The sequence below is a fragment of the Pteronotus mesoamericanus genome, unplaced genomic scaffold, assembly GCF_021234165.1.
Source record: "Pteronotus mesoamericanus isolate MK-2021 breed Mesoamerican mustached bat unplaced genomic scaffold, CSHL_Meso_final scaffold_232, whole genome shotgun sequence".
In the NCBI taxonomy this organism is placed as follows: domain Eukaryota; kingdom Metazoa; phylum Chordata; class Mammalia; order Chiroptera; family Mormoopidae; genus Pteronotus; species Pteronotus mesoamericanus.
In genome coordinates, this window is record NW_026555311.1 from 18182285 (window position 1) to 18209092 (window position 26808).

Sequence of the window (26808 nt, forward strand, 5' to 3'; positions counted from 1 at the left end):
GGCAAAACATTTTCAATTTTTGTAATATTAGCTTTATAATGTTATATAACATCTAATGTTCTATACTTTTTTTTTCAAATTAAATTCACTTACATGTTTTGTAAAAAGCATGGTATTTTAAATACTGACCATGTGAATCATAATTGTAATTGCAGTATTTGCCTGCCTTGATTATCCAGAGAAGAAAGAAGTCTGTCGCCCTCTTGCGGTAATTTTGCTGTAGCGTATTCCACATCAAGTGAAATTTTTGACAATAGTTTCCAAAAGCAGTATATACTATTTTCTGGCCTCCACAGTAGATATACTTTGTGCCTTTTATCAGTTTCTACCTCAGAAATCCAGTCTTTCCCTTGCTCTTTTAGGAAATACTCTCTTATTCCCTTCTAATTACCTTACCAAATTTTTTCCTGATTTTCTGTATTTTAATGCATATACAAAATATTTACAGCAAATCTCGACTGTCACGGATAAGCTTTAAATAAATGAAAATAATTAAAAATGCATAGGCTGAGCTGTCAGCATTTTCCCCCAAGAGAATAGTTTGCTACTTTAATTAATAGTCCAGAAATTTTAAAGGTTAATAACATTAATTTTACATTTTCAAAATAATAACATTTTCTTTTCTTTAAAATAGTCTAGATCATATCTAACCGGGAGCAGCAGGAGACGAGCTTGTGGAGATAGCTGGGGCCAAAGTCAAACCAGCTTTAGAAAAATCATTGCTGGAGTATGGAGGACAGACTGATGGGAGGAGAAGGAAACAGGAAAATTAGTTGACAAGTTATTTGCAATGACAAGGCAATGGACAGAAGAAAAGAAATTTGAGAAATACTGAGATGTGGAATCATTAGGTGTTAATTACTGTGAGACTAGGGGTGAGTGGGAGGTCTCAAGCTCATATCCCAGCTTTGGTGACTGGGTGGATGTACCAATCCCAGAGACAACTAATGGCATTTTCACACATGCTGCATTTGAGGTGCCATCAGGAAACAGCAAGTAGGTCAACAGGGTTTGAGGATGTGAAGTTCATGAGAGAGGACTGTATACATTATCAGTGGCTAGGTACTAAGAGAAATCTGGATGAGAGATCATCCAGGGGGAGTATAAAGAACGGGAAGAGATGAAAGATGAGTGAGGGATTGGCAACATTTAAGTAGAGTCCCATCTTCCTGTTAAAACTGTTACTTTAGTCCTACAGTTACAAACTTTGTTCACTCCGGAACAGGAGATCATTTAGTCTTCCTACATTCTGCAGATCAGAACACTGAGGATCAAAGAGGTTATTAAGTGACTTTTTTTAAAGCTATTCATCTATAGATGTGAATGAAAACTCAGGTTTCCAGGCTGACCCTAAGTTGTTCCATCCTAACACCATTCAAGTGCTCTCTTTGTAGTACTATGTCTTCCTTCCATTTCTGCTTTGTGAATCTTCAGAGGACAAGAAGTCGAAGATCCTTTCTTCAGTAATTGTCTGATGACATTAAATGCTTCTGTTGTTGTTATTTTGCATATGTCATCAAAACTAAAATGTTGTATTTTCCAGGACAAACTTCCAACAAGACAGTTTGTTAATGAGACCCCAAATATATAATCCAACACATGCTTCCTAAGTAATCTAGAAAACAAAGAAATGCCCACTTCTATAGCTTTAAGTAGCAAATGGCAATAACATAGAAAATGGTTATGAAACACTTTGAGAGGAAAACAGCTGTAGCTATTCTCTGCAGTCCTTTTAAAATCTTAGATGGTTGAGAATGGGTTTCACCAATTCATTCCATCAAATATTCCAGAACACATTTTTATAATTACATTTAAGAAAAGCAAAATGTTAAGAGATTTCTTTGGCATACCTGTTTGGTTTGGCCGTTGCCAGCTTGGTGACTTGATAATGCTGGTGGATCCTACAGGCTTGAAGGCAGCAGCAGTTGTGAGACTGGCCACCCCTGGTCTGGCAAAGGCTGGGCTTTCCGGCCTCTCGGGCGTGCTCTGTGCTGAAGCTACTGATGAAGCCAAAGGCTGAGAAGGCTCCTGGGTGTTGCTGGAAAGAAAATAAGAAAACATTTTTGGTGAAATGGTAGCAAGCTAACCTAGTAATGATTGTTTCTTTTTTCATCCTATTAAATCTCTAAGGAAAACAAAGATAATAATTAACTGATATTTAAAAAAAAAAAAAAACCTTTTAAAACCATAATCAAGACTGCCTCTCTTTAAAACAAAACAAAACAAAAAGGAAAGGAGTTAGATTTCATTTGTTGAATACTTTGGGAATCCTTCTTAAAAGGTCTACCCTAAGAAATTAGGCTATTGAAAAACTAATACAGCCAGCCCTTTTAAATAATAAGCTGACTTCTTGTTCCTCTCTATCTCAACATTTAATCATCAGATTAAAATAATCAATCAATAAAGAATCCCTGAAAATCTCTATAAAACAGCACAGATGTTTCTTTCTCCTTTCCCACATTCTTCTGGTATGAACTAATTTTCACTGACATTTCACCAGTTACTCTTTTCACTCACAGACTCAGTTGCTAATTCATTCAGTAAATATTTAAGCATCTACTATCTGCCAGACATTGTGCTATCCACTGGCCACAGAGAGGTAAACAAGAAACAACACCCTCAGTCTAACAGAATATCCACGCTTCTGTGTTTTATGAACAATACAAGGAAACAAGAGACAAGACTGGCATTGTCCTCTCTCCATCAGTTACCTGCTTAACAGGAGGCCTTATCTGTGCTGGTTCTAGTTTCATTTAGATCATATGATTTTATCACCTAGTTATTTGTTATTTATGATTACATATCATTTCCAAAAAGATTTTTAGATAGCTCAAATTATAAAATATACACTATGGAATGACACAACACTATAACAGTGTCTCTCAATTGAAGTATAATAATAATAACAGTTGTTATTTTAACAGCAGCAATAATAACAACACACTCTAGAGCTTTTCAATAAAGTTTGAGGTACTGGGTTATAGATAATTCTATGCACAAAAATTCAATTTCCTCAATATCTGGAAGCAACAGCTGGAACAACAGATTGACAAAGATAGGATACTCTATTAATGACTTCAAGGAAATAAATACACTTAAGTATACCGTTTAGACTTAGAATTTTTCAAAGAAAAAAATTTCAAATTCAATCACATCCACTACACTAACAAATGAACAAGAATACCTAATTTCCCCAATGCCTCTTGAATCTTGGATAACACCTAACTAAGCAGGCATGAGGTAGCCTATCCTGTGGAAGGCCCACTCGCAAGGCTGGCCTTTGACTGGCATTTGGGAACTTGGCTCGTAAACAGTTCCCTACAGTCATATAAAACTTTCTCTAAAAGATAAGAGTTACTCATTGCCTGGACTATATAAACAATGTTGTTTATGCTAAATACCTGCTTTCCTTCTGAAAGTCTGGAATTTCAGTATGAACTAGGTGCAACGTGCCTACATAACAAGGCTCAGTAAAAACCTTGTCTTAGGTACTTAGTTTCTAATGAGCTTCTCTGATAGACAACACTTAGCCTGTTTTGTCACCTCTCATTACTGCAGGTATCAAGCACACCTTGTGTGACTTCACTGGGAGAGGACTTTCAAAAACCTGAATCTCACTTCTTCCAGGCTTGATCCCACGTGCCTTTCCTCTTGGTGACTTTGTTTTGTATTCTTCCACTGGAATAAATCTTAGTCATGAGTACAACTACGTCCTGAGTTCTGTGAGGCCTCCAGTGAATCATCGAACCTGGGTGTGGTCTTGAGGCACCTCTAACGCTGAACACTTTTTGAAAAATCATATCAGGGCTATTTTAACTTTCTTGAAATATTGTTATCTCAAATTCAGGTAAGATAGAGCTGCTGTCTTCTTTTATCATTTCTAATCAGTTTAATGAAAAACTAAAACATACTTGATGTTAAACATACCATACAATGAAAAATTTAAGCACTCCAATACTTTTTATAATAAATAAAAGTGAAAAATTATTTACTTAATGGGAATGCTGGACACAATTACCAATAAAGATGACAACATAATACTAAAGGAAACAATTTAAGCATTATAGTATAATGGTTATAAGCACCTTTTTAAAAGCTTTGTGAGGGACAAATTCTTTTACTCCTCTAAGCTTCAGTTACTAAACTTTAAATGGGGATAATACTTTGCTCATAAGCATTCCATGAGTCTTAAATGAGATAATTATGTACAAAGTGCTTAACGTACTCTAAGGCATGGAATATGAAGTTAACATATGAAAGGATAATATATTCAAATAAAAGATTTTCAGTATTTTAGATATTAAAAATTAATGATTTTTTAAAGTAATACATAAGTACAGATCATTTTATTTTATTTATTTATTATTATTTTTTATCCTCACCTGATACAATTATTGTTTTGTTTTTTAAGAGAGTAGGGAATGGAGGGAGAGAGTTAGGGACAGAAACATCGATGTGAGAGAGAAATATAGATCGGCTGCCTCTCCTAGGCGCCCCTACTGGGGACTCTTCTTAAATGCACCCAGACCTGGGACCAAACCCGCAACCCAGGCATGTGCCCTGACTGGGAATCAAACCCACGGCCTTTCGGTTTATGCGATGATGCTCCAACCAACTGAGCTCACCGGCCAGGGCAGTACAGGTCATTTTAATTTTAGGGTTACTAACTCATGTGGATGTGAAAAAAAAAACCCCAATAATCATATAGTCACAGTCCTGAGAAGAAAATTTACAATTTAGCAATACTACAAGTTCCAGAGAAAACAAAAAATATAATACAGAAATAAAAACAGAATTCAAATCACCATTTAATGCTTTATAACCTGAAAGAGTTAAAATTTAATTCTAGGGGAGCTGTCAGACAAACTTACTTAGAAGAAAGGGACCAGGATGATAGGAAATCAATTCCAAGCCTAATGAAATTCGATTGAGAGAACTGATAATACTGGCCCAGGATATGAAAATAACGAAGGAGCAGCATAAGAGCAATCCTCAAATATGCAATAGTGAGTTCACTCAACATGGCTATATTGTTTCCTAATGTTGAGTCGAATTTACAGTGAGATAGAGTTGGTTCAATGAAAGGAAGTACTTCCTAATGTGAAAAACTGTCCAGAGGGGAAAGAGAAATGTTTCCTAATAATACCTTTCATGAGAGATCTGTCTCCAGAAGTTACTTAATAAGAGGATGAAGGTGCAGTATAACGAATTTAACCATTTAGATGGTGGAGGGCTAAGTTACGCTTCTGCATGACATTCAATGCCCTCTAAGATGTAGCTACAATCTGTGTCCAATCATATCTCCTACCTCTGCTATACAAACTAGATTCTGGCCATGCCTCCTGTCTGTCCACAGCTCTCTGCTTCTTTCCAGGCTGTACACAGAAGGCACCTCTCCCCACTCTCCCTCTGTACTGTTCCAGATCATATCCATAATCAACAGTAGTAACAATAATACCCATCATGCACAGTGTCCCATGCTATCTAATTAATGGATTTCATTTAATCACACAATCTTCTAAAAGTATAGACACTCCTTCCTTCAGTTCTAACTGCATGGCATATAGTTAACATTTCAGTTTGTAATAATCAGGTATTTCAAAAAAATTCTTAGTAACTTTTTAATGTATCTAATCTCCTCCACTGCATTATAAACTAAGGTTTGGGCCTTTACTACGATCTTGGGTATGTTACTTAACCTTATTTAAGGTCCTTCCTCTATAAAATGAGATGAAAATGCTACCTTTATTCCAAGGTTATTGTTAGAAATAAAATACAACGAAGTAATACACATAAAGTACTTAGTATAGTGCTAAGCACGTAGCATATGTTCAAGAAATGATATATCCTGTAACACCTAGCAACAGGTACATGTACTAAATAAACACCCCTCATTCGTACTAATATTTTTACTTCTAAATATAGTTTGTGATAGTTTTAGTAAAGGATTTTGAGAACAGATACATGCTTGCTTCCTCAACTCAATTTTAAATAACATACAATATTTCTTAAAATCCCCATTTAATAAGTATCTCAAACCCCGACAAACGTTTTCACTTTTTGTTTCCTATGTATATAATCTTGTATATATTTTCTCCCAAAAGTCCTAAAATGTTTAAATCTCAAAGGGTGTTCAAGTAATAAGCAAGAAAGTTGTTTCATTAAATTCAGGACTGATCAGTAGAGTTCAATATTCTCAGGGGAAATGGACCTCTATTTACTAAAATCATTTAATATAGTAATGGGAGAATACTGGTTTTCTCTAGACCATCACATATCTGAATATATGATGCCTAGGTCTCTAAAAGTCTGTTTTTTTCCCTGATTTTTAACTATTATCTACCACTTAAAATACATAAACTTTAGGTATCATGTACTAAATACTAAAGAATAAAGAAAGTCATTGGCTATACTATTTTATATTTGAAAATAAATTATCAAGTTATTAACAGCAAAATATTTTAAATTAATGACTAATTTATTAATATAATATGATAATTACTCAAGTTAGATTGGTAACTTATTTCTAAAATAATGAGTTATATAATTTTTTTCTAAATTGAAATTGTTTAAGGTATACCTAAATTATGAATAAAATTAAAATGTTTTCTAAAAGACTCTAATGAAGAAACCAGAATAAATCCATAAATAACCTTGACTCATGCCACAGAAACTAAGAATCAAATAAGGTCATTTTAACTAGTGTGCCAAGTAAACACACTGAAATAAAATGTTAAATTAGTATTATTTCTATTTCAAGAATATTAAAGGTTTTGTTTTACATTTCAAAAACTGAAAATGGAGGAAAATCAAATAATGAAGCAAAGATTTCTTTTAAAAATGGAGTTAATGAGGAAAACCAGTAAAAGGAAGAGAAGTTTACTTTCAGTGTAAGCAACTTGATTTATCTGGAGTTTACATTCCTCTCCCACATCTGTTCAACTATTATAACAAATAAATTGCTGCTGCAGATTAAGAGCAGTTGGAAATTTTAAGTCTATTTTCAAAGAAAAACTTTGTTTGAAGAAGGTTCTTGAGGTGACTTTTATTCTAATTACATATTTAGATTATTTTTTTAAAAGCCAATTGTATAGCGCAGGTTTAATTATCAATGATTAATGTTTTTAGCTAAAGTCTTATAAAAATTGATGTACTAATACACAGACTGTGATGTTGTAGGAAAGGAGAATTTCTAAAAGGGTCATAATTATAAGCAACTTTTTACTTTACGGAATTCTCTGTCGGAACTCTATAATGAAGAACCAGGGCATACGGGGAGTCATGAGTTCCCTTCCTTCCAGAATTCTGTTTACAATTATTTTTGTGTTTTCCGAAGCAAAATTCCTTCTTTTAATATACTGTTTTATTTTTAAAAATATTTTATTGATTATGCTATTACAGTTTTCCCAATTTTGCCCCCTTTCCCCCTGAACCTGGTACCCCCATTCCTTCCAGCAGTCCCCATCTAGTTCATGTCCATGGGTCATGCATGTAGGTTCTTTGGCTTCTCCATTTCCTCTGCTGTTCTTAACATCTACCTGTCTATTTTGTACCTACCTATTTGAGCTTCTTAATCCCTGCACCTTTCCCCCTTTCCCCTCCCAACTGAGAACCCTCCAAATGATCTCCATAGCTATGATTCTTTTCCTGTTACGCTTGTTTAGTTTGTTATATGGGTTCAATTATTGATAGTTGTGGATTTACTGCCATTTTAATATTCTTCATTTTGATATTCTTCTTTTTCTTAAATAAGTCCCTTTAGAAGTTAATATAATACGGGCTTGGTGATGACAAACTTCTTTAGTTTTCACCTTGTCTGGAAAGCACTTTATCTGCTCTTCAGTTCTAAATGATAGCTTTGCTGGATAGGGTAGTTGAGGTTGTAGGCCCTTGCTTTTTATCACTTTGAATACTTCTTGCCAGTTCCTTCTTGCCTGAAAAATTTCGTTTCAGAAATCAGCTGACAGTCTTATGGGAACTCTTTTGTAGGTAACTCTCTCTTTTTCTTTTGCTGTTTTTAAGATTCTCTTTTTATCATTAACCTTTGGCATTTTAATTATGATATATCTTGGTGTGTTCCTCTTTGGGTACAGCTTGTTTGGAACTCTCTGTGCTTTCTCCTGGACTTGTATGTTTATTTCCTTACCAAATTAGGGAAGTTTCCTTTCATTATTTTGTCAATCAAGTTTTCAATTTCTAGCTCTTCCTTTTCTCCTTCTGGCACCCCTATGATTTCAACATTGATATGTTTAAAGATGTCCCAGAGGGTTCCTAAGCCTATCCTTTTTTTTGAATTCTTTTTTCTTCCTGCTGTTCTGATTGAATACTTTTTCCTTCCTTGCGTTCCAAATCATTGATTTGATTCTCGGATTTATCCCCTCCACTGTTAGTTCCCTGTAGATTTTTCTTTATTTCACTTAATGCAACCTTCATTTCTGCCTGGTTCTTTTTTCATGCTCTTCAAGTACCCAATGAGTTCCTATAGCATCCTGGTAACCAGTGTTTTGCACTGTGCATCTGATAGATTGCTTATCTCCATTTCATTTAGTTCTTTTTCTGGAGTTTTGTTCTGTTCTTTCATTTGGGATATATTTCTTTGTCTCCTCATTTTGGCAGCCTCATTGTGTTTGTGTCTATGTATTACGTGGAGCTGCTTTGACTCCCTGTCTTAGTAACATGGCCTGTCTGAATGTATGCAGCTTCTTTAAATCCTTGGTCTTCCACACACCTCAATTTTCTGACAATTCTGGGTGATATTTGTTTTGTAGTCTAGTTGTTGTTTTGTTTTGTTTTGTTTTTGCTATAGTTGTGCACAGAGGTGAGGTGTGTTTTCCTATGCCTGCATCTTGATCGGGAGCCTAAAATCCTTTAACTTAGATTTTTTTTGTACCAAAATTCAAAAGGCTACATATACTATTCTGGCAAGAAACAAATTTGGTTATTATACTATGCTTTATTATGACTTTAAAGATTACTGTGATATAAAAGCAAATATCAGAGATAAAACATCTCTGATGCTATCCCAACTGTTCTTTTTGGTACCCTTCTCACTGAGTTAGCAAGGTCCCCTCAGGGAACCCTGCGTTCCTGTTTTCTAGAATGCCAACTAGCTCACCTGGTAGAGACCATTTCCCTTTCCCAAATATCTAAAAATATATTTAGTTTGTGCCAGTTGCTGTTAATAAAAACTAGTAATAATGACTACTAACACTTATTCAGTCAGTCCACAACTGAAGACATGCCTTTTAAACAAGAAGTCTATTTAAGTAGCATGATGCTTGATTTGAAGGGTAAAGTATTTAGGACTTATTTCTTTTAGAGTGCTTCATCATACTGAAAGATAATAGACTGCCCTACATATAATAGCTATGTATAAAAAATTACAGAATTGTTCTTAGTTTTACAACAATAAATGAAAAACACTGATATTCTCCACTGGAACAAGGTATGCAAAAATTTTTATGTTGTACTTTTCCTGTTAAACAATGAGAGCAAAATAACTTACTGAAATATAAAGATAACTGAATGCCACAAAATGAAGAAAGAGTGTTTTCACAGAGCTAGTATTGTTTCTCATCCCATCTCCATTTGTTCTCAATCAAAACATACCACTGGCCACTTAGTTTTAAAAAATGCACTAGGAGCTTTTATGGAAGCTTATTCCAAGTATGGTCTGCAACCTGTCACTGTACAGGCTTAGCTCCAACGATGAAAGATATCTGCTCCTTTAATACTCTCAATTCCAAAAATATAAAATAATTTCAGATTTTTTTCTTTAACTTTTAATTTATTGATTTTAGAGAGAGAAAGGCAGGGAAAAAGAGAGAGAGGAAAGATGATTTGTTATTCCACTTATTTATGCATTCATTGGTTTCTTCTTTTATGTGCCTTGACTGGGGATCAAATCCACAACCTTGGCATATCAGTATGACTCTCAAACCAACTGAGCACCCAGTCAGGACCAGATACTTTTTCTTAGAGCAAGATGTATAATGATCTCTCTCTCTCTGTTAAAACACCTCCCTTAAAGTTACCTGGAATTGTAATTAAGTATATTAAAAACCTGAAAAACAGTGGGTAAAATACAAACATAGGATCAATAGAGAACCTATGTCATATCAGGCTGTTACTAATTATAGTCATAGTTGTATACTTTGCCACTAATTTCATGTTCTGCCAGAAATCATTTCATACAGCTACTTCGTTAAGATTACATCTTTAATAATGAATACTTGGAATATATTTTTTATCTTATGCTTAATTTTTGCTTATTTAATTAATTATTAATTATTTAATAATAATTAAGTTTAGAAGAAAAATTAATTTTTGTATTTCGGTATTTCCCAGATATGGCCCAAAAGAGCCTTCATATTTGAGAATTCTAAGATAGTAACCAGATGAAACCAATTATTTTATTATTTATCATTTTTTTCAGAAAGTATAAAGTTGCATCTTACTAAACATTTAGCTATTCTCGTATAGCTACATCCATGCAATAAGAGATAGGGTTCAACTGTAATTTAAATACTTGCACAATTACTCATAATTTCATACCAAATGCCAAGTGTGCTAGTAAAATGTCACAAAGGGTTAAAAGGCAAGTTAATAATCATATAAAATAGTGTGCTTATGCATTAGCATTGCATTTATAATCAGTTAATTTAAAGCTGGACATAAATCAGCTCTAGGATTTTCACATCTGGCCTGATAATATGGTGGTTAAGTGTTACAGAAAGTAGAAGCTTTTACAGCAAACCACTGCTGTGAAATCTGCTCCCACAGTACCTTGTTTTTTTAACCTGGATAGAGACAGTTGATTTCCTTGAGGATTGGAGATAGAGAAAAGCTAAAGCCTTGGAAACAGGGCTGATGCAAAGTGCATCCAGGAGTGAGTGAGAATTTTCAGGACTGGAGAGTCTGGCGAGCATTTAGAAAGAGTTTTAAGTTGAAAAATCACACTAGCAGTAGCAGGAAGTCGTTTTTACAGTCTGTGATTAGAAACATTTCTAGGCAAGGTAGAGATAAGGATAAGTAGAAAGAGGATGAAAGGAAGGGCTGAGTCTCTTATACAATTTTACTCATTAATATAGAATTGATTAAATTTTCACCAAAATGTAACAGTACAATGTTTTAGAAAGCATCTGAAGATATAAAAGACTACTAGAAATTATGTAAAATCAAAAACCCACAAAAATTAAAATGTTTTTATTCTTTTACTGGGAGGAAGGCGTGTCACAATGAATAGTTAAGCTTTCGATTACCCTCAAATATAATCAGTTTGTGGGAGAAGATAAAACTAATAGAAACTTAAAATACCTATTTTTATCTGGTTCTGTTCCAGATATAGAAACTAAAAATTATAAAACCCCAAAAGTCAACAGGCACACAACATGCCATAAATCACAGAACTGAGAAGTATCAGAGACAAATGGCAATAAAAAGATAAAAGGATGATTTAAAGCAAAATCAGAATTAAACATTGTGGAATATATCTACAACCTAAACAAAATGCCCACAATATGATTAAGATCTCATAACAGAGCTGTGACTGTTTCAAACGGGTATATTTACTTTGAGGTGACAAGTAAGGCAGTGGAAACTGACAGCATCACATCAGACACACATGGTTCATACAGTTCTACCTGTTTTTTGCAGCAATCACAGTAGACACACTAGCAGCTGCGCTGCTAATAACCGCAGCACTGTATCTAGCAGGAGAAGAGAAGGCAGAAAAATTTTGAAAAACTTCCCAAGAACTTGTCACCACATTCCTGTGGAGCTGCTTAAATTGATATGTAGGGAAAAGAAAAACAGAGAAGAGGAACAAAAAAGGAAGTGAGAAGAGATAGCATAATAAAGACAACAACCACCTTATATTAATATTTAGACAATACACAGGTGTGACATGTCAGAAATGTAATCAGAGTTCAGGCCATTTATTTATTTTTGTTACGATTTTTTTCAGAAATTAAAATTTGATATACTATAATCCTCCATAAAACTTGTTTTGGAGATACAAAGACTTTCGAATGTCTCTGATCCTATTTGAAATTAAACCAGTATCACATAACATACATTTGATGATTAATTTGTTAATAACTAAGTAGAAAATAAACCTAGACATGAAGTTTGAGCTTCTATAAGCAGAGAAAGAAGAAAAGTTATGTCGATTTTTCCAAAATGCCTCAACATAAAGGGTTTTCTCTTAGCGATGATACCCTTTGACAGCCTGAAATTTTAATGAGACTTGTATTTTCAGGAAAAGTAGGTACAACCAGCTGCCTATTCAGAAGCAGCAATACATATTAATATAAACAAGAAATAATCATTTAAAATATTGAGAGTAAAGCTATTTGGGAGTGAGCACCTCTGTAAAATAAAAAGTAGTTACGGTTACAGTGAATGTGACTCAAACAGCAACCCCTGTGCTGATGCTCTACAATTCTATTTGGGTGTGCTCTGTAAATATTAAAAATGTCAGTGTGAAATTTTATCATCAGAACTCTTATTACCTGAAATAATCATTATTTTCCTTTGATCTTTCAGGAAAGGTCAAATACCTGGACATGAATGAACATTCCATCATTAGGACTGTAATGATTTCCAAACTGGATTATCAAATTCAACTTGAGAATTCCTTATTTATTAAGTAAAAAGCAAGACTGAAATGCAGAGTGTAAAACCTGTAGTCTCTCTTCTTCATTTATGATGTTATTAATGAATATCTTCACTGTACTGTGATCACTTTTCTCCAAAATTTGTGACAGTGTCCACTTCCAACACAACGTAATTATGTGCCCTACTTATCCCAGGTTAATGAGAGGTCAGGTGTCTAAAGCTGTTAGGTTGACGTTAGTCTCTGCTCCCTGTCAGAAGCATTTGATTATACCTTGTTCCATTGGCTATAACTTTATAAACCATTAGAAGTCAAATTCAAGAAATGGTGGCAAGCCATTTAAAAAAAGTTATAAAGATCTGTTTAACTTCAGGCATAAATTTTTTAAAAGTCTATAATTTGATTGAACTGTATGGTCATGTTTTAACAACTGCTGTGAATGGCTAGGAAAGAGACTGGGGACTGGAAAGAGAAATGAAAGATGCTATCAGTGGCAGAGCAGAGTAACATCAGTGTCATGCCAACTGGAAGAATAAAGTTACCAAGTAAATCAATTTTGAGTTTCTCAATTACTCTGCATCTTTGAGGCAATGCCTACTACAATATTTGGGGGAAGTAATGGTGAATAATAACAAGAAAACTTCAGCCTACAAAAAACATCAGCTAAAAGATAAATCAGCTAAATTATTCTTTTAAGAAAAAAAGCCTAATGAATTTCTTTCATCATACATTATCACAATAACAACATAAAAGGACTAAGCATCAGCAGAGTCTAGCAAAATCTCATAAGAATGAACTTGAATACCTTTAGAATATGTCCGGGTACCTGCAGCATATGATCTCTATCACTCTTTTTTTAGAGGCAAATGCTTTAATTAGTAAACTTATGGCAAACTCAAGGGAGTTGACTTTCCAAATCATAGCGAATAAATAAAAAGCACAGATTTCCTGATTCTACATTAGAACGTGGAATCTAAACCAAAAGTGAAAAATATAAATGCCATGTAAAGCAGTGTTCCACGGCTGATTGCCAAACTTTCTGTCTACATATTAATGATGTAAATTCTGTAATCTATTATCAGTTTTTCTTTTAAGTCAAACAGTTTTAGTATTTAATTTCACCACCAGCATCAAAATTCAGACATACCAAGAACGAAAAAATCTACCTAGAATATGTAGTTATTTTAGAAAGTGTGGCTACTTGGCTACCAATATGTAAAACCTGAGGAGTTGCAGGTGGCTGAGGTCCACTCTTAGGTAGCTCCTCCAGAGAACTGTCAAACCTAAGTTTTCAGAAGTAAAATAAACAAAGCAAAGGAAATATTAATGAAAAGTACAAACACTGATAAATACTGTCTATGGTACCTTTTAAATGTACATTGCTTTCATTTGTGGAGTACTGCCTTTTTTTTTTTAAACTTAATATCTGAATAAGGTTAAAACCCAAACCAACACCCTCAAAACCACCAAATACAGGATGTTTTCCCCCCAATTTTTTAACATGGCTATGTGATAAAAGGTTATGATTACAGGGGAAGAAAGGTGGATAGGAATTCCCACACACTATGTATTTAGCATGCTTCAGGGAAACAGGCTCCAAGAAATTAAGTTGTCAATGTCATATACCTAGTAAAATGTCAAGTGGACTCTGTACCATTTCTACTACAAAACGCTTAAGTGCTTTCCAGTATCTTGTGGGGCAGCTGCCTGAATAGTGTACTACAAAAAAGCAACTAGGAATTTCCTTAAAAGTCAGAATGTTGAGTTGGCAGATATGAAATTATTTGGATGTTATTTATGTTGATGTAAATATTTTATCCAGTTACACAACAAATGTTTGCCTGCAATTCTCTTACTTTGAATATTTTTATCAATATAGAAAATAAAGAAAATATAAAGAATTATCAGTGTCTACATTATTATTATATAATGAGAACAGGTAAGAAAAGGAGTTGAAGTTGAGTCTGTTAACACCTCCATAAACTATGCTGACTGGAAAAATGAGTGCTACTTGAGAATAAAGTTCACATAACTCATGAAATACCTTCAAAAGCCAGATTTCCAAACAAATGCACCTGGGAGATTTCCCATGTGTTACACACTTAATATCTATTTCTTTGCTTAGCCAATCTCTAAAAACACTAGGCTTAAGAAATACTACACTCATTTCATATGGAACAGACACCAATATCTACTCTCATTCTGCCATTCCCTAATATTTATTCTTTTAAAGGTTGGAAGAAGCTTTGATTAATAGTACCTCTGCTGCAGCCAGACTTTTTTCTTTGTCTGCTATGTGAGTTTTCGTTTCTCACCAGAGGTACGAAGGCTTTTTTCTTCCCAGATATGCCTGGAGATTTGGGCTTGCAGCCTTTTGACCTATTTTTCTCGGGAAAAATGAACAAAAAACTATTTCTGCATCACCTTTTTCTGCAATTGTGCCTTCCTTTGCACGATCTTTGCATTTTCTATGCTCCCCAGTGGAGAACGCATGTTAGCAGCCTGCCAGGTTAAAGCAGCGACAAAGTTGTCCATCTAACTCACCGTCCTGACAGCTCTGCAGGACCAGTGAGAGGAGCTCTCTTTCTGCTCCGCAGTCCTGACGGCTGTCAAACAGCAACATCCTTGTGCTTGCTCTCCATCTCCTCCCTTGTTCTCAGGGGCCTCAACTGGTCTATCTCTATTTCCCACGAATTTTCCATTTCTCCTCCTCCACCGCATGTTTCACGTCCCTGTTCAAACATGCTCTATATAGTTTTTCTTAAAAAGAGGAACAGCAAAACTACCATCACCTTCTACTTTCCTATTCTGCTTATGGCCAAACTCTGTTAACAGCAGTTCACTCATGTGTTCTCCATTTCCTCACCGGCCTGCCCCTCTTCACCACCTCCAGGGCCCCCTTCCCCAAGCTCTAAAAACCACATTCTTGCAGAGATCACTAATGGCTTCTTTGTAGCTAAATTCAATGGACAATTTGCATTCCTTTTTGGTGGTAATAAAATAATTGAGCATCTCAAACACTTTTAGTGTACATTTTAGTACTGTTAAGTATATTCAGTGTTGCAAAACAGATCTCTAAAACTTTTCATCTTGCAAATCTGACTTTCTGTACCCCTTCAAGAATTCCCCATTTCCCCCTTCCCCAAAGCCCCTGATAACCACCGTTCTACTTTCTACAAATTTGACCACTTTGGAGACCACATATTAGGTGGAATCATGTATATAGTGCTGGCTTTTTGTGTGCATTCCTCATTTTACTTAGTCTAAGACCCAATCGACCACTCCTCTTCTGTCTTCTGTGCCTCAGCTCTATACACTTGCCTGTTTTTAGTACTATTTCACTGTCTATGTCTCGTTACAGGATGTTAAACGTCTCCATCAATTACAAAATTTCAAAATGTTAATTTGGCTTATTCATATTTTGATGAAATGAAATACAAACTATATAAGTATAACTTCTTCATAAAGCTAACCTTTAAAGTACCTGAAAAATAATGCAGCTTTCTTTTGCAGTATGAAAACAGCAAGTCTCCTACTAAAAATTTCAATGCCTCCTCACTACCCACATAAATATTATAAAATAATTAATATGACTTGTTACATAGCAACACGGCAAGTTTTGAATAAGAGAAAGTCGGGAACCTTAAAACGTGTATTTTATAGCAGGTAAAGCAGGAAAATAATAAAATTTTCCTTTGTATTTTCACTCGTCCACAAAATAAACATTCATATTGCTAAGCTGAGAGTCAAATATAACCAGGGTCAAAAGTCTAAACTTCAGGGGTTCATTGGCATAGCAAAGCTATTTATTTTAGCCAAAGAAACTTCTGATCATCTGTAAAAATGAGTATCTTCCATTGGCTCCCTAACAAATATGGTGAGTGTGTTCACTTGCAGCTATGACTTCCCTTCAGGAAAATGAAATCAACTAAAGTGCAGTTGGAAATTTCTGGTACTCTCAATCACAAGCTAAATTTATTGACTGATTTCAATAGCTTTGGTGTCTACAGCAGTCTAAAATTACTTGAGCCTGCTAATTCTACATTCATTATGGATGGCATCTTGAAGAGAATTTAAAAATCAGCAAGTAGAGGCACTCTTGCTCTGCACAGAGGGAAGCAGAGAGGACTGTCAGAGGTTAAGAAAAGATCATGAAGTAAATTATCAAACATGACAAAACCACCCAAAATAAGGTTCACTTTTTGTGAGAGCAAAGTAAAAGGACTGACACAAAGAAATGATTTTTCTTGGGGCTTTCCACTTTACTAAAGCAAGGAAAAAGGGAAACAAAAATTGAGATTTCTGAAGGAACTGAAACTTATTATTTGTGTTGGGATAAGAATTTAATCTTGGTTGATAGATCCCATTTTCTTCACACTTTTCAAACTCCGCCTTAACTCTGATATGCTTCTCTGCTGTTGCTTTCCCTAGTGATTTTGCCATTAAATGTCCCATCTTAGTATTATGTAAATTCTTCAGTTATCTATACTATTTAGTGATCTTTAGAGAAAATGTAATATGGGGTCTAAAGATAAGACAAAGAATAAGCATATATTATACTATGCCAATCTAAAATTACAGTATAATGTAAATATTTTAAGGTATACTAACAACTTAAAAATCAGTTGGAACAATATCCTGATAAATGCCTGACTCCCTCAATCATTACAGGATACTTCCCACTAATCTCTATCACCAATTTCTTCACTAGATCATTCCAAAAGTGATTTCACTGATTTCTAGAAGACAGAAATAGCTTCTTCTGTGGGGCAAAAATGTGCCATTTTGTGGTATGTATTAATATATTCCTAATGTTATAAAAAGAATTTATAGTTTATAAAGGTATTTTTTTCAGATTCAGGATAAAAGAGTGCATTATTCAATAAATAGTGTTCAGTCAATCTGTTACCTATTTGAAAACATAAGTGAATCTGTATGAATGCCTACTGTTTAACAGCCACCCACTGTGAGTCCTCTGAGAAGCCAAGTGGCTTAATAAAGCAAACACCGCAGCTCATGCAACAGTGAGTGCAGAGAACAAGAGCCAAGGGCCACATGCTCTTTAATGAAATATTCTGGATGATACACCCTGAGCTCTGCCATTCAGTCACACACTGCATTCGCTCATTCATATAACAATATCTGAATTACCACTTCACGCCAAGCATCCTCACATATTCTACTGCCCATTTTAATCTCCTGCCCTCACGAAGCTGAGATTCCAGTGTACACTTTCTTCAAATGGACCATACGGATCAGTCCCATCATAGTTTCCATCCTGTTCACCCACCACAACCATGAATAAAACCCCCTTGGGCCATCCATCATCTCTTGGATCCATTTCTTTACTGTTTTAAGTATCTCCTAACCTGATCAATTTCCCACCCCTCTCAACCCTCAAAAACCCTCTAACCCTCTATCATTCTCTCTCTTCCTTGCAGTACCTTCAAACAGACGTTCCTTCTCTCTCATATCCCATGTGTTTATAAACCTGGAGGTGATACCAGCTCCTCCTCATTATTGTTCCTAACATTTTGAGTCATCTTTGATCCTCCAAAATCCCTTGAGGCTCGTGTTGTCAGACTATGCCACTATCTACTCATTTTCTTGCCTCTACCTCCCTCACTATTTGCTGTAGCCCCTGGCTCACTGCCTTTCTCTTTACTCCATTCCAATTATCATGGTGACTTCAATGTTATCATGTTGAATCACTGAGTACTGTAATTGCTAAATTTTTGACTTCTTCACCTCCATGATAATTCCTAAGGTTGTCTTAGTCCTGGAATACGTCAGCCATGCACTCCTGCATTCATAACCTTTACTTTCTTATCAACAAGTATAACATGTCTAAGATCTGGATTTTAAGAAACGTCTTCTTTTCTAACTCCTCCATCTCTCGATTCTATTAGTTTAACTATAATAAACTGATTTTTGCCAATTTTATTGACTCTTACCAAGTGAATTAGTTCTTACCAAATTTACCGACTCAGCAATGTTCCATTATCTATCCCCAGAACTCCTGTTCTTTCCATTCTCCTGGCAATTCTTCTTCTAAACTACAGATCCATCCAATTCTCTATGTCTCCATTAGCACCTCCACAGCATAAGCCACCATCCTCTCTTGCCTGAACTACAGAAATACATGTAACTAGTCTCCTGCTTTCATGATTTCTCCCTTCCAATCAATTTCCCATAGTATTCAGAGTGAGCTTTTAAAAATATACACCAGGTGTTACTCCCATGATTAAAATCTTGTATTTGGCTTCCTATTGGTACTAGAGTCTGAATCCCTTAACACAACCTACAGGGCAATTATTGGGTTTATTTATCATATATAATATATCAATATATAATGAACATGAGCAAAGACCACTGCTAATTTATGAGGGATGAGACTAAGGGAGAATGTTTGGGGAAGAAGAGACGTAGCTATGAATTTATGTTAAGGAACTAACCCTTATTAACAGCTACAATCAATTACTCATATAAGTGCCTCTGATCAAAGGCAGTTTAATAATCCCATAATTTTTCAGTTGGTTTTCTTGGGATTATTTATGCAATTGTCAGAGATTAATGCTAAGGATTAAACATAATATATACCACATGAGATTTGACCAGTGCAGAATAGAACTATATTGCTTATCTTAAAATTTTAGGAGCCATTTGACACAATTAAGTCATATTGGGTTTATTTTCTTTTAAAATTCCTAATATATTTGTTTTTGCTAATCTTATCCATCCCACCACCAAAAATGCCCTACAAGAGTAAGAATTGATATAAACTACCCCTATCCATATTAAACTTCTCTCTCTCTCTCTTTTTAAAAACTAGACTTGGTTCATTTTCCTAGACTTCCAATATACTTCTGGCTATTCAACACATATACTATTCCTCCCTGCTTCATGATACACACGACTTTAGGCAGTAAGCTGCAGGGGTCCTCATCCAAGTGACTGACTGACGCTTTAAACAACATCCTTTGGTTAGATTTTTTCCAACCTGTTGTGAATCTACACTTAGTCATTAGCCTCATTTCATTTTTAAATTCAATGAGATCTTAAGAGTCTTTCTTTGATGACTTAAAATTACCACTTCCCTCAATCTATCTAAAATGTGTTAAGCTGGATGTGATTTGCTTCTTGAACTTAATTCTGGTTCTTGGTGATTCTGCCCTCCTGTTCTTAGTGCTCTCTAAAGTTTAAGAATACCATCCAAATTTTTTCCAGGTGACCTCAAGGTCAAACTAGTTTATAATATAGAAGTTAACCTTTTTTTAGAAATTACTACTATGTTTACCTGTTCCAAGTCTTCTCTTTCCCATTCTCCAGGATTTTTTTTAATGCACATAATACTATACAGTAACTCTCATTTGTAAGTTCTCTAAATATTTGAACTATATATATCATTGAGAAAAAGATATTACAGAGAGTTTACTTCAATACACTTTCTAACTGGGTCTACAATTCCCTCCAGAATGTAAATAAACCAAAGCTTTTTTAGTTTTGGGTGATTTTTATTTGTTTACTTATTATCTTTCAACAATAAGCATTTATTAATTTCATAATAACCTTATATATTATTTTACTTTATCTCTTGAATCAATGTTCTCTGGCTGTTTTATTTTTCACATTTAAATTTTTTTTTTTTTGCATGTGTGGGCATATACTTTCTAACATTCATGTGGTACTGCTTCAATATCTCTGCTAATATCACTGCAAAGAGATTTGCCGTTTTTAATCTTTGATGCCACTGCTGTAACCTACTGATCAGTCTGAATCTACCAAGTTTAAAAGTGCTGCTTCTTTATATTAAAATCTCAAATTCCCCCATTCAATCTATGTGATATACAACTACTTGAAGCCATTAAAATCCTTCAGAAATTTTCTCATTTATTTTTCTTCTGAACTACTTAGGATATTGGAATATAGAATTAAAGTATGTAAAGACAAAATAAATACAGAAGTGTCACCCTAGCTTTAACAAATTCTCTGGTCAAAGAAATAAATATGGACACTTCAGAAGTAATTAATAAGGTTCATCTGGGAGATGAACACCTATCAGTAAAGTTGGACATAGAAACAGCACCCAACATATACTTGTTAATAGATATAAAAATAGAGAAATACAAAAAAGGAGACATGGAGGTTGAGAATGCTTTTAAGGTTAATGTAATTTGAAAAGTTTTTTAATTTGACTAAGAGAAGGAAAATTAAAATGTCTAAACATTCATAACTGTCATAGGTTTTATTTCGTAATATAATTTCAATTTTCTTTTATAAAAATTATACCATCATCATAAACACATCTACACATAACATAAAGACAGAAAAACTTGGGCTTCTGAAACTTCCAATGTGATTGAAATATAGAAAATTGAATAGTGGCAAAGGCAGATAATTAAGCCTTCCATCATGGTAAAAAAATTGCATATTATCAGTGCTCCTGATTCATTTTTTTAAAGTTGTGATTTCTTTTTGCTTTAATCTTTTTAGGTTTAATTTTCAAATGCTGTGGATACAGCATAGGAACTTGGCCCTCCAGATTGTTTATATCCCATCCAATTAGTTTTGTTTTAATCCTCACCTGAAGACAATTTTTTGTTGCTTTTGGGAGAGGGAGAGAGAGAGGCAGACATCAATGTAAGACAGAAACATTGACTGTTATGCACCCTGACTTGGTATCAAACCCACAACCTGAGTATGTGTCCTGACCTGGAAATGAACCTATGACCTTTTGATCTACTGATGATGCTGCAACCAACTAAGCCACACCAACCAGGGCTAAGTTGTGATTTCTTTTGGAGTGACAAAAAGTAAGCTGCAGGAGGTGTCTTCAATATTGAGTTTTAGTAAAAAAGGCAACTTTCTTTTGTTTTCTGGTTTAATTCAATAAAATAATTTTGTTGTGTTATTTATCCCATTACAGGTAAAATGGAAAGAATTTATCCAAACAGCATTATAAGAGAAGTGTTGTTGATCTGATGAAACTTCTAAGGAACACAATATATATTCTGGACTATGAAAGTCAATTTCTGCAGAGGAGAATAAAGGTTACTGCGATGATGGTAGATTCCATGGCTTGTAGATACAGGGGCTGGGGTAGAGGATCATAGGATTTGGGGTGTCTAGCAAATGAGATGGCATATTTAGAATGATTGTTCAACAGACTTTTATGAAAAAATACTTATAAGTGGTAGTATTCCCAGTTCAATTTGAGAAAAACCCAAGTATTTCAATAATTAAATAGAGATTAAGCAATTGCTCTGTGAAAGTATACGTGGTTAAAAGGAACTATGCTTCTTGCTTAAGTAATTTTAAAGTGTAGTAATTACTTATGTTCAATAGATGGCGACCTCTACATTATAGCTACTAAACCAATATTTGCATAAAATAGTATAATCCACCAGAAGTAAATTATAAATACTCCATTATTTTGCAATAGACAAAATTACTGCTTGGTTATATACCAGTTTTTATTTTGGCTTGTGGTATTTCTTCCAGGTTGGTGAACATACTTTGCAGGAATGTATATGATGGTATCAACTAGGAAATTCAATCTGGCTGATAACAGTTTTGTTTCGTTTTTTAAATCAGACTATGCAGTGGAAACATTGGTGTTCTATGTTTTGAGGTAAATTGTTAAATTCTTACCTCTTGAAAAGATGTAAGAATATGAGACTAGAGGATGATTTCTGATTTCTCTGCATAGCTAATGAAGGATAGTAATTTTAGGTAATTTACTCAAATGACATGAGTCTTAATAAGAATATACAACTCGAGTCCAGTATATTTGTGAAACACAGCAATAACAAAGACATGGCACAGGTCAGCAAACTGTGTGTCTTTATTAGTCTATTCTAAGTGGGTTGTATGATTAACTCTGAACAAGCTAAAAATGTCTTAAAAACTTGCTGTAAAAAGAATATGCTTAGAAATATTTATGTAGTTTCTGCTTTCTAAATATTCAGTGAATGTGTAAAAGTAATAGCTATCTGCTAAAGAAGTCACTTAAGATATGTTCTGACAGCCTTCAGCTAGAAATCATGAGAACACTATTTAGTGCTATGGGACAGCCTATAAGAGGATATTTTTTTCCCCATAATCGTTTCAGTTCTATGTAATGTAACAGGAGTTTGAACCTGTTTTCCTACTAAAGGGAGAGGCAGTCACTCTTCCCTTGATAAGTATTTTAACTCTTTGAAAACCACAAGTCCATATCATTTATTATTATCAATAATTCTTAATCATAGTATGTGAAAAATCAGAACCTAAAATCCTTGAACAAAAAAGGTAAAAGACTGATAAAAAGTATGTTTTCATCAGGAGAATTTAATATCTTTTTGCTAAACTAAAATACTACTATATACTTATTTATACAGACCTATATTTAAGCATGAAAAATTTTAATTTGCTTATTAGATATTTTACTATGTAGTAAAATATATTAAAAGGGTGAGACGTAAGAAAATCACAGTTAAAATAAATTGCAAGGTGCCTGACAATGTATTTTAAGCATGTGTTTTTAAAAGAATTATCTTTCAATGAAATTTTCTATGGCCTCCCATAATTCCCTACACTGGTAAGCCACATATTGTTAACCACCTTTCCATTATTAGTAGGTTACTAAAAATATGGCTGTTGTTGCTTCTTTTTAATCAGTGTTGTAGATTAGACTCTTCAAACATTTCCTTAGTAATGATAAAATTATTTGTATTGGTTTTTCCAATCAGAGCACTAAGTCTCATCTATCTATTTCTAAAATTAGTCCTGTGTTGTCTCCTCACAGGTGTCACTGAGCTATTCATGCTGAAACAGAGCAAAAACACAAAGAAAGGTGAATTCAAAAATAAGTTTTCATTTAATTTTTTAAGAAGTCTTCCATGAGTATTTAACAGACATCATCAGGAGAAATGTGTAAACTTTTGCCAATTAGATTTCACAAAGCCCACTTAGGGCACATACAAGAAACCACCAATGAATGCATAAATAAATGAAATAACAAAATGGTATTTCTCTCTCTCTCTCTCTTCTCCTCTAAAATCAGTAACTATATGTTTTTTTTAAAGTTGTGAATACCAGTATTATAAACAATTCTCTTAACATTAAAAAATTAGGGAATTGGAGAAATGTGTAATTATATACAATTAGGAACCATTTTTTAGGGCTTGTCAGTGCCCAAAATGGTAGGATACTAAAATTCTTGTGTTCAAAGAGCTTATCCTCTAGTTAGGGATATGACACAAGGAGACAAATATCTGTCATCCAAAGTAGAAAAAGTGGCACCACAGCAGAAGTTACAACAATGCTTTCAACTGGATCCAGGTCAGTGATTCTACTTAAGAAATACTTCTTAAAAGTGCCAATTTGTCAAATTGAGCATTAGTACCGAAAGGCAGCTGGTATATGTCATGGACTGAATTGTGTGCCTCCTCTCCCAATTCATGTGTTGAAAGCCTAACCCTCAATGGACAGTGTTTGAGAACAGGCCTCTAAGGAGGCAGTTAAGAGTAAATGAAGTCACAACAGCAGGACCCTAATCCAATAAGACTGGTGCCCTTATAAGAAAAGGAAGAGACACCAGAGCTCTTCTGTGTGCACAGAGGAAAGGCCACATGAAGATACAGTGAGAGAAGGTGGTCATCTGCAAGCCAGACAAGTCTCACCAGAAAGCACCCCTGCTAATATCTTAGTCTTGGGTTCCTAACTTCTGGAACTATAAGAAAATAAATTTCTGTTGTTTAAGCCACCAAATCAGTGGTATCTTTTTATGGCAGCCTGAGCTAATATTTCAAATTTAGGAAGTAGTTCACCAGAGATGAATCTTACAATCCAAACACCCACTTTCAAATTGAATTTGTAATTATATATATATTAGTGTATTTATATATACATCTTTAATAAATTTCCATTTACGTATATGGATTTATATATTGAATGTACAAAGCTTTACTTACATAGCTACAGATGCATCCAGGAAGAAATACCATGCCGATTTAAATGGCTTTTCCTTCCAACTTTATTATACGAAGATTCTTTTCTTCAAAGAGTTCAGACTCTAGTTGGAGATTTAGAACATGTAGGCATATATCCATAATAGAAATTAGAAAGGGAGTTGCCAAAAAAAGGGGTTAAAGTAATAAAGTATGTTACTTTAGGAGTGAAAACAGTATTTCTGCCGTGGAGGGCGGTGCCCTCACGGTGGGCGAGTGTGTGTGGTTGGAATTTCAGGAAGGGTTAAGGAAACCTTGGACGAGGGGGCACGTGTCTCAGCGCCGTTCTCAGGGGCACACCACTAGCATTTTGGGAAGCATGATGCTTCCGTCAGTGGAACTATTCAGAGCATTACATTTTGCATCCTTAGTCCCCCAGGAGCACCCTCCTGGCTTTGTAGTATCTATGTTATCACCCTATACATTCCCAAAGGCTACTCAGCAGCAGCATCTCTTTCAGGAAAGAACCAGAGATGAACTTTCAAGGATGTGAAGAAAACAGCAGAGGTGCTTAAATAACATTTATTAAGTGACTGATTAAATGACTAATACATTTGATTCTAAAATGCTGCATATGGAAAATTATAACACACAAAGTCATAGTTTATTAAGTGCCGCTTACCAGTGTTTATTACATTTACTGAGAGTAAATACTAATTTTCTATTTGAAAGCTTCTCATTTCACTGATTCATTCACATAGCCCTGACTCTATTTGATTTCTAAATACCTTTACTTCCTCATTACTCCAGGATACTTCTGATGCAATGAACAAGTATCCTTTCCTTTTGATTTTGATACACCTTTCAGGCTGACTTACCTGGTATCTCTCACTTTAATGATTTCCCTTAATGCTGTTTGTGATCTGCGTTGAAGATACAAGGAGAAGGGACAAGTGACAAAGAAAGAGTGAATGATGACAAGATGAAGACAAGAACCACAATGAAGAGAACCCATACACTTGAGGTCCAAATGGGGATCTAAAAGATTATGACTCTGTTCATTAGATTCCACATGAGTGAGATCATATGGTACTTGTCTTTCTCTGATTGGCTTTTTTACTTAGCATGATAGTCTCCAGGTCCATCCATAATGTCACAAAAGGTAAAATTTCCTTCTTTCTTATGGCCAAGTAGTATTCCATTGTATAAATGTACCACAAAATGAACTAACAAGCAAAACAGAGACAGACTCAGACAGACTCATAGATAGAGAAGAGGCTAACAACTCGGGGAGGTGGGGCTAGGGCTGTGTGGAGGGACTGAGCAAAAAAACAAAAGAGAGAGAGAAAAAACTCAGGGACACGAACACAGTGTAGTAACTGTCAGGGGGAGGTAAGGTGGGAAAAGGAGGGGTGGGGAGAGATAAAAGAGGGTAAAGGAGGGATAAATGGTAATGCACAGAGACTTGGCCTGGGATGATGAACATACAATACTACATGTATAAATGATGTGTTGTAGAATTGTGCACCTGAAATCTATGTAATTTTGTTGACCAGTGTTACCCCAATAAACTCAATAAAAAATTAAAACAAAAAAAAATTTTCTTTTAAAGATTATGATTCTGTTGCAGATCAGGTTCTCCAGAAAGCAAAGGCCAAGACAAAGTTTAGTATGGAGGGTGCTTATTAATAAGTACCTCTAAGAACAACACCTATGGAAGGGAAAAGAAAGGAAGCACTGGATATAGAATGGCCCTTCTAATTTGTCCCCACCTGGGCTGCAATGACCAGGTTTCACCTCCTCTGCCCTCCAATCAGGTTCCTGCTCTGGAGAGCCCCATGAAGTCGGCAATCCTGCAGGAGGGGTGTCAGCAGCTGAGGTGCTATGTGAAGGCGCTGACCCCTGCAGGCTCTCTTACCCGCTATTAACCCAGAAGCAGTGGTATCACGTCCTCTACTGAAGCAGGATCTAGGTGGGCATCACAGTGACTGCTACTGATTCTGACTTCACATTTTAAAGTGGAAACTCTGGGGCAGAAAGGAGTCAGTCAGTTACAAATCTGAGCCTAAAGCCCAGAATCTATCATTCCCTGTTTTTTACTATTCTAACCAGAAAAATGTAAAATAAAATGTGGGTGTCCATTTTGGAAAGAATGAGCAAAGAAATATTTACTTGGTTTAAGGACTATTCTTTAATGGGATAAACAAAGGGAATGAGTCCAGACATCTAGGAAAGTCTACAGAGTACTAAATGGTCAAATGC

The 26808-nt window shown here is 34.9% G+C and overlaps 1 protein-coding gene across 7 annotated transcripts in view; it reads right to left on the reverse strand.

The window, feature by feature from the left end:
* The window catches only part of PDLIM5 (PDZ and LIM domain 5), a 187441-nt gene that overhangs the window by 37907 nt on the left and 122726 nt on the right, over positions 1–26808 (reverse strand). For all 7 annotated transcript variants that reach the window (XM_054591724.1, XM_054591723.1, XM_054591721.1 and 4 more), the window contains one exon: positions 1851–2038. In XM_054591724.1, coding sequence (XP_054447699.1) covers positions 1851–2038 — 188 coding nt within the window. The remainder of the gene's footprint in view (positions 1–1850; positions 2039–26808) is intronic.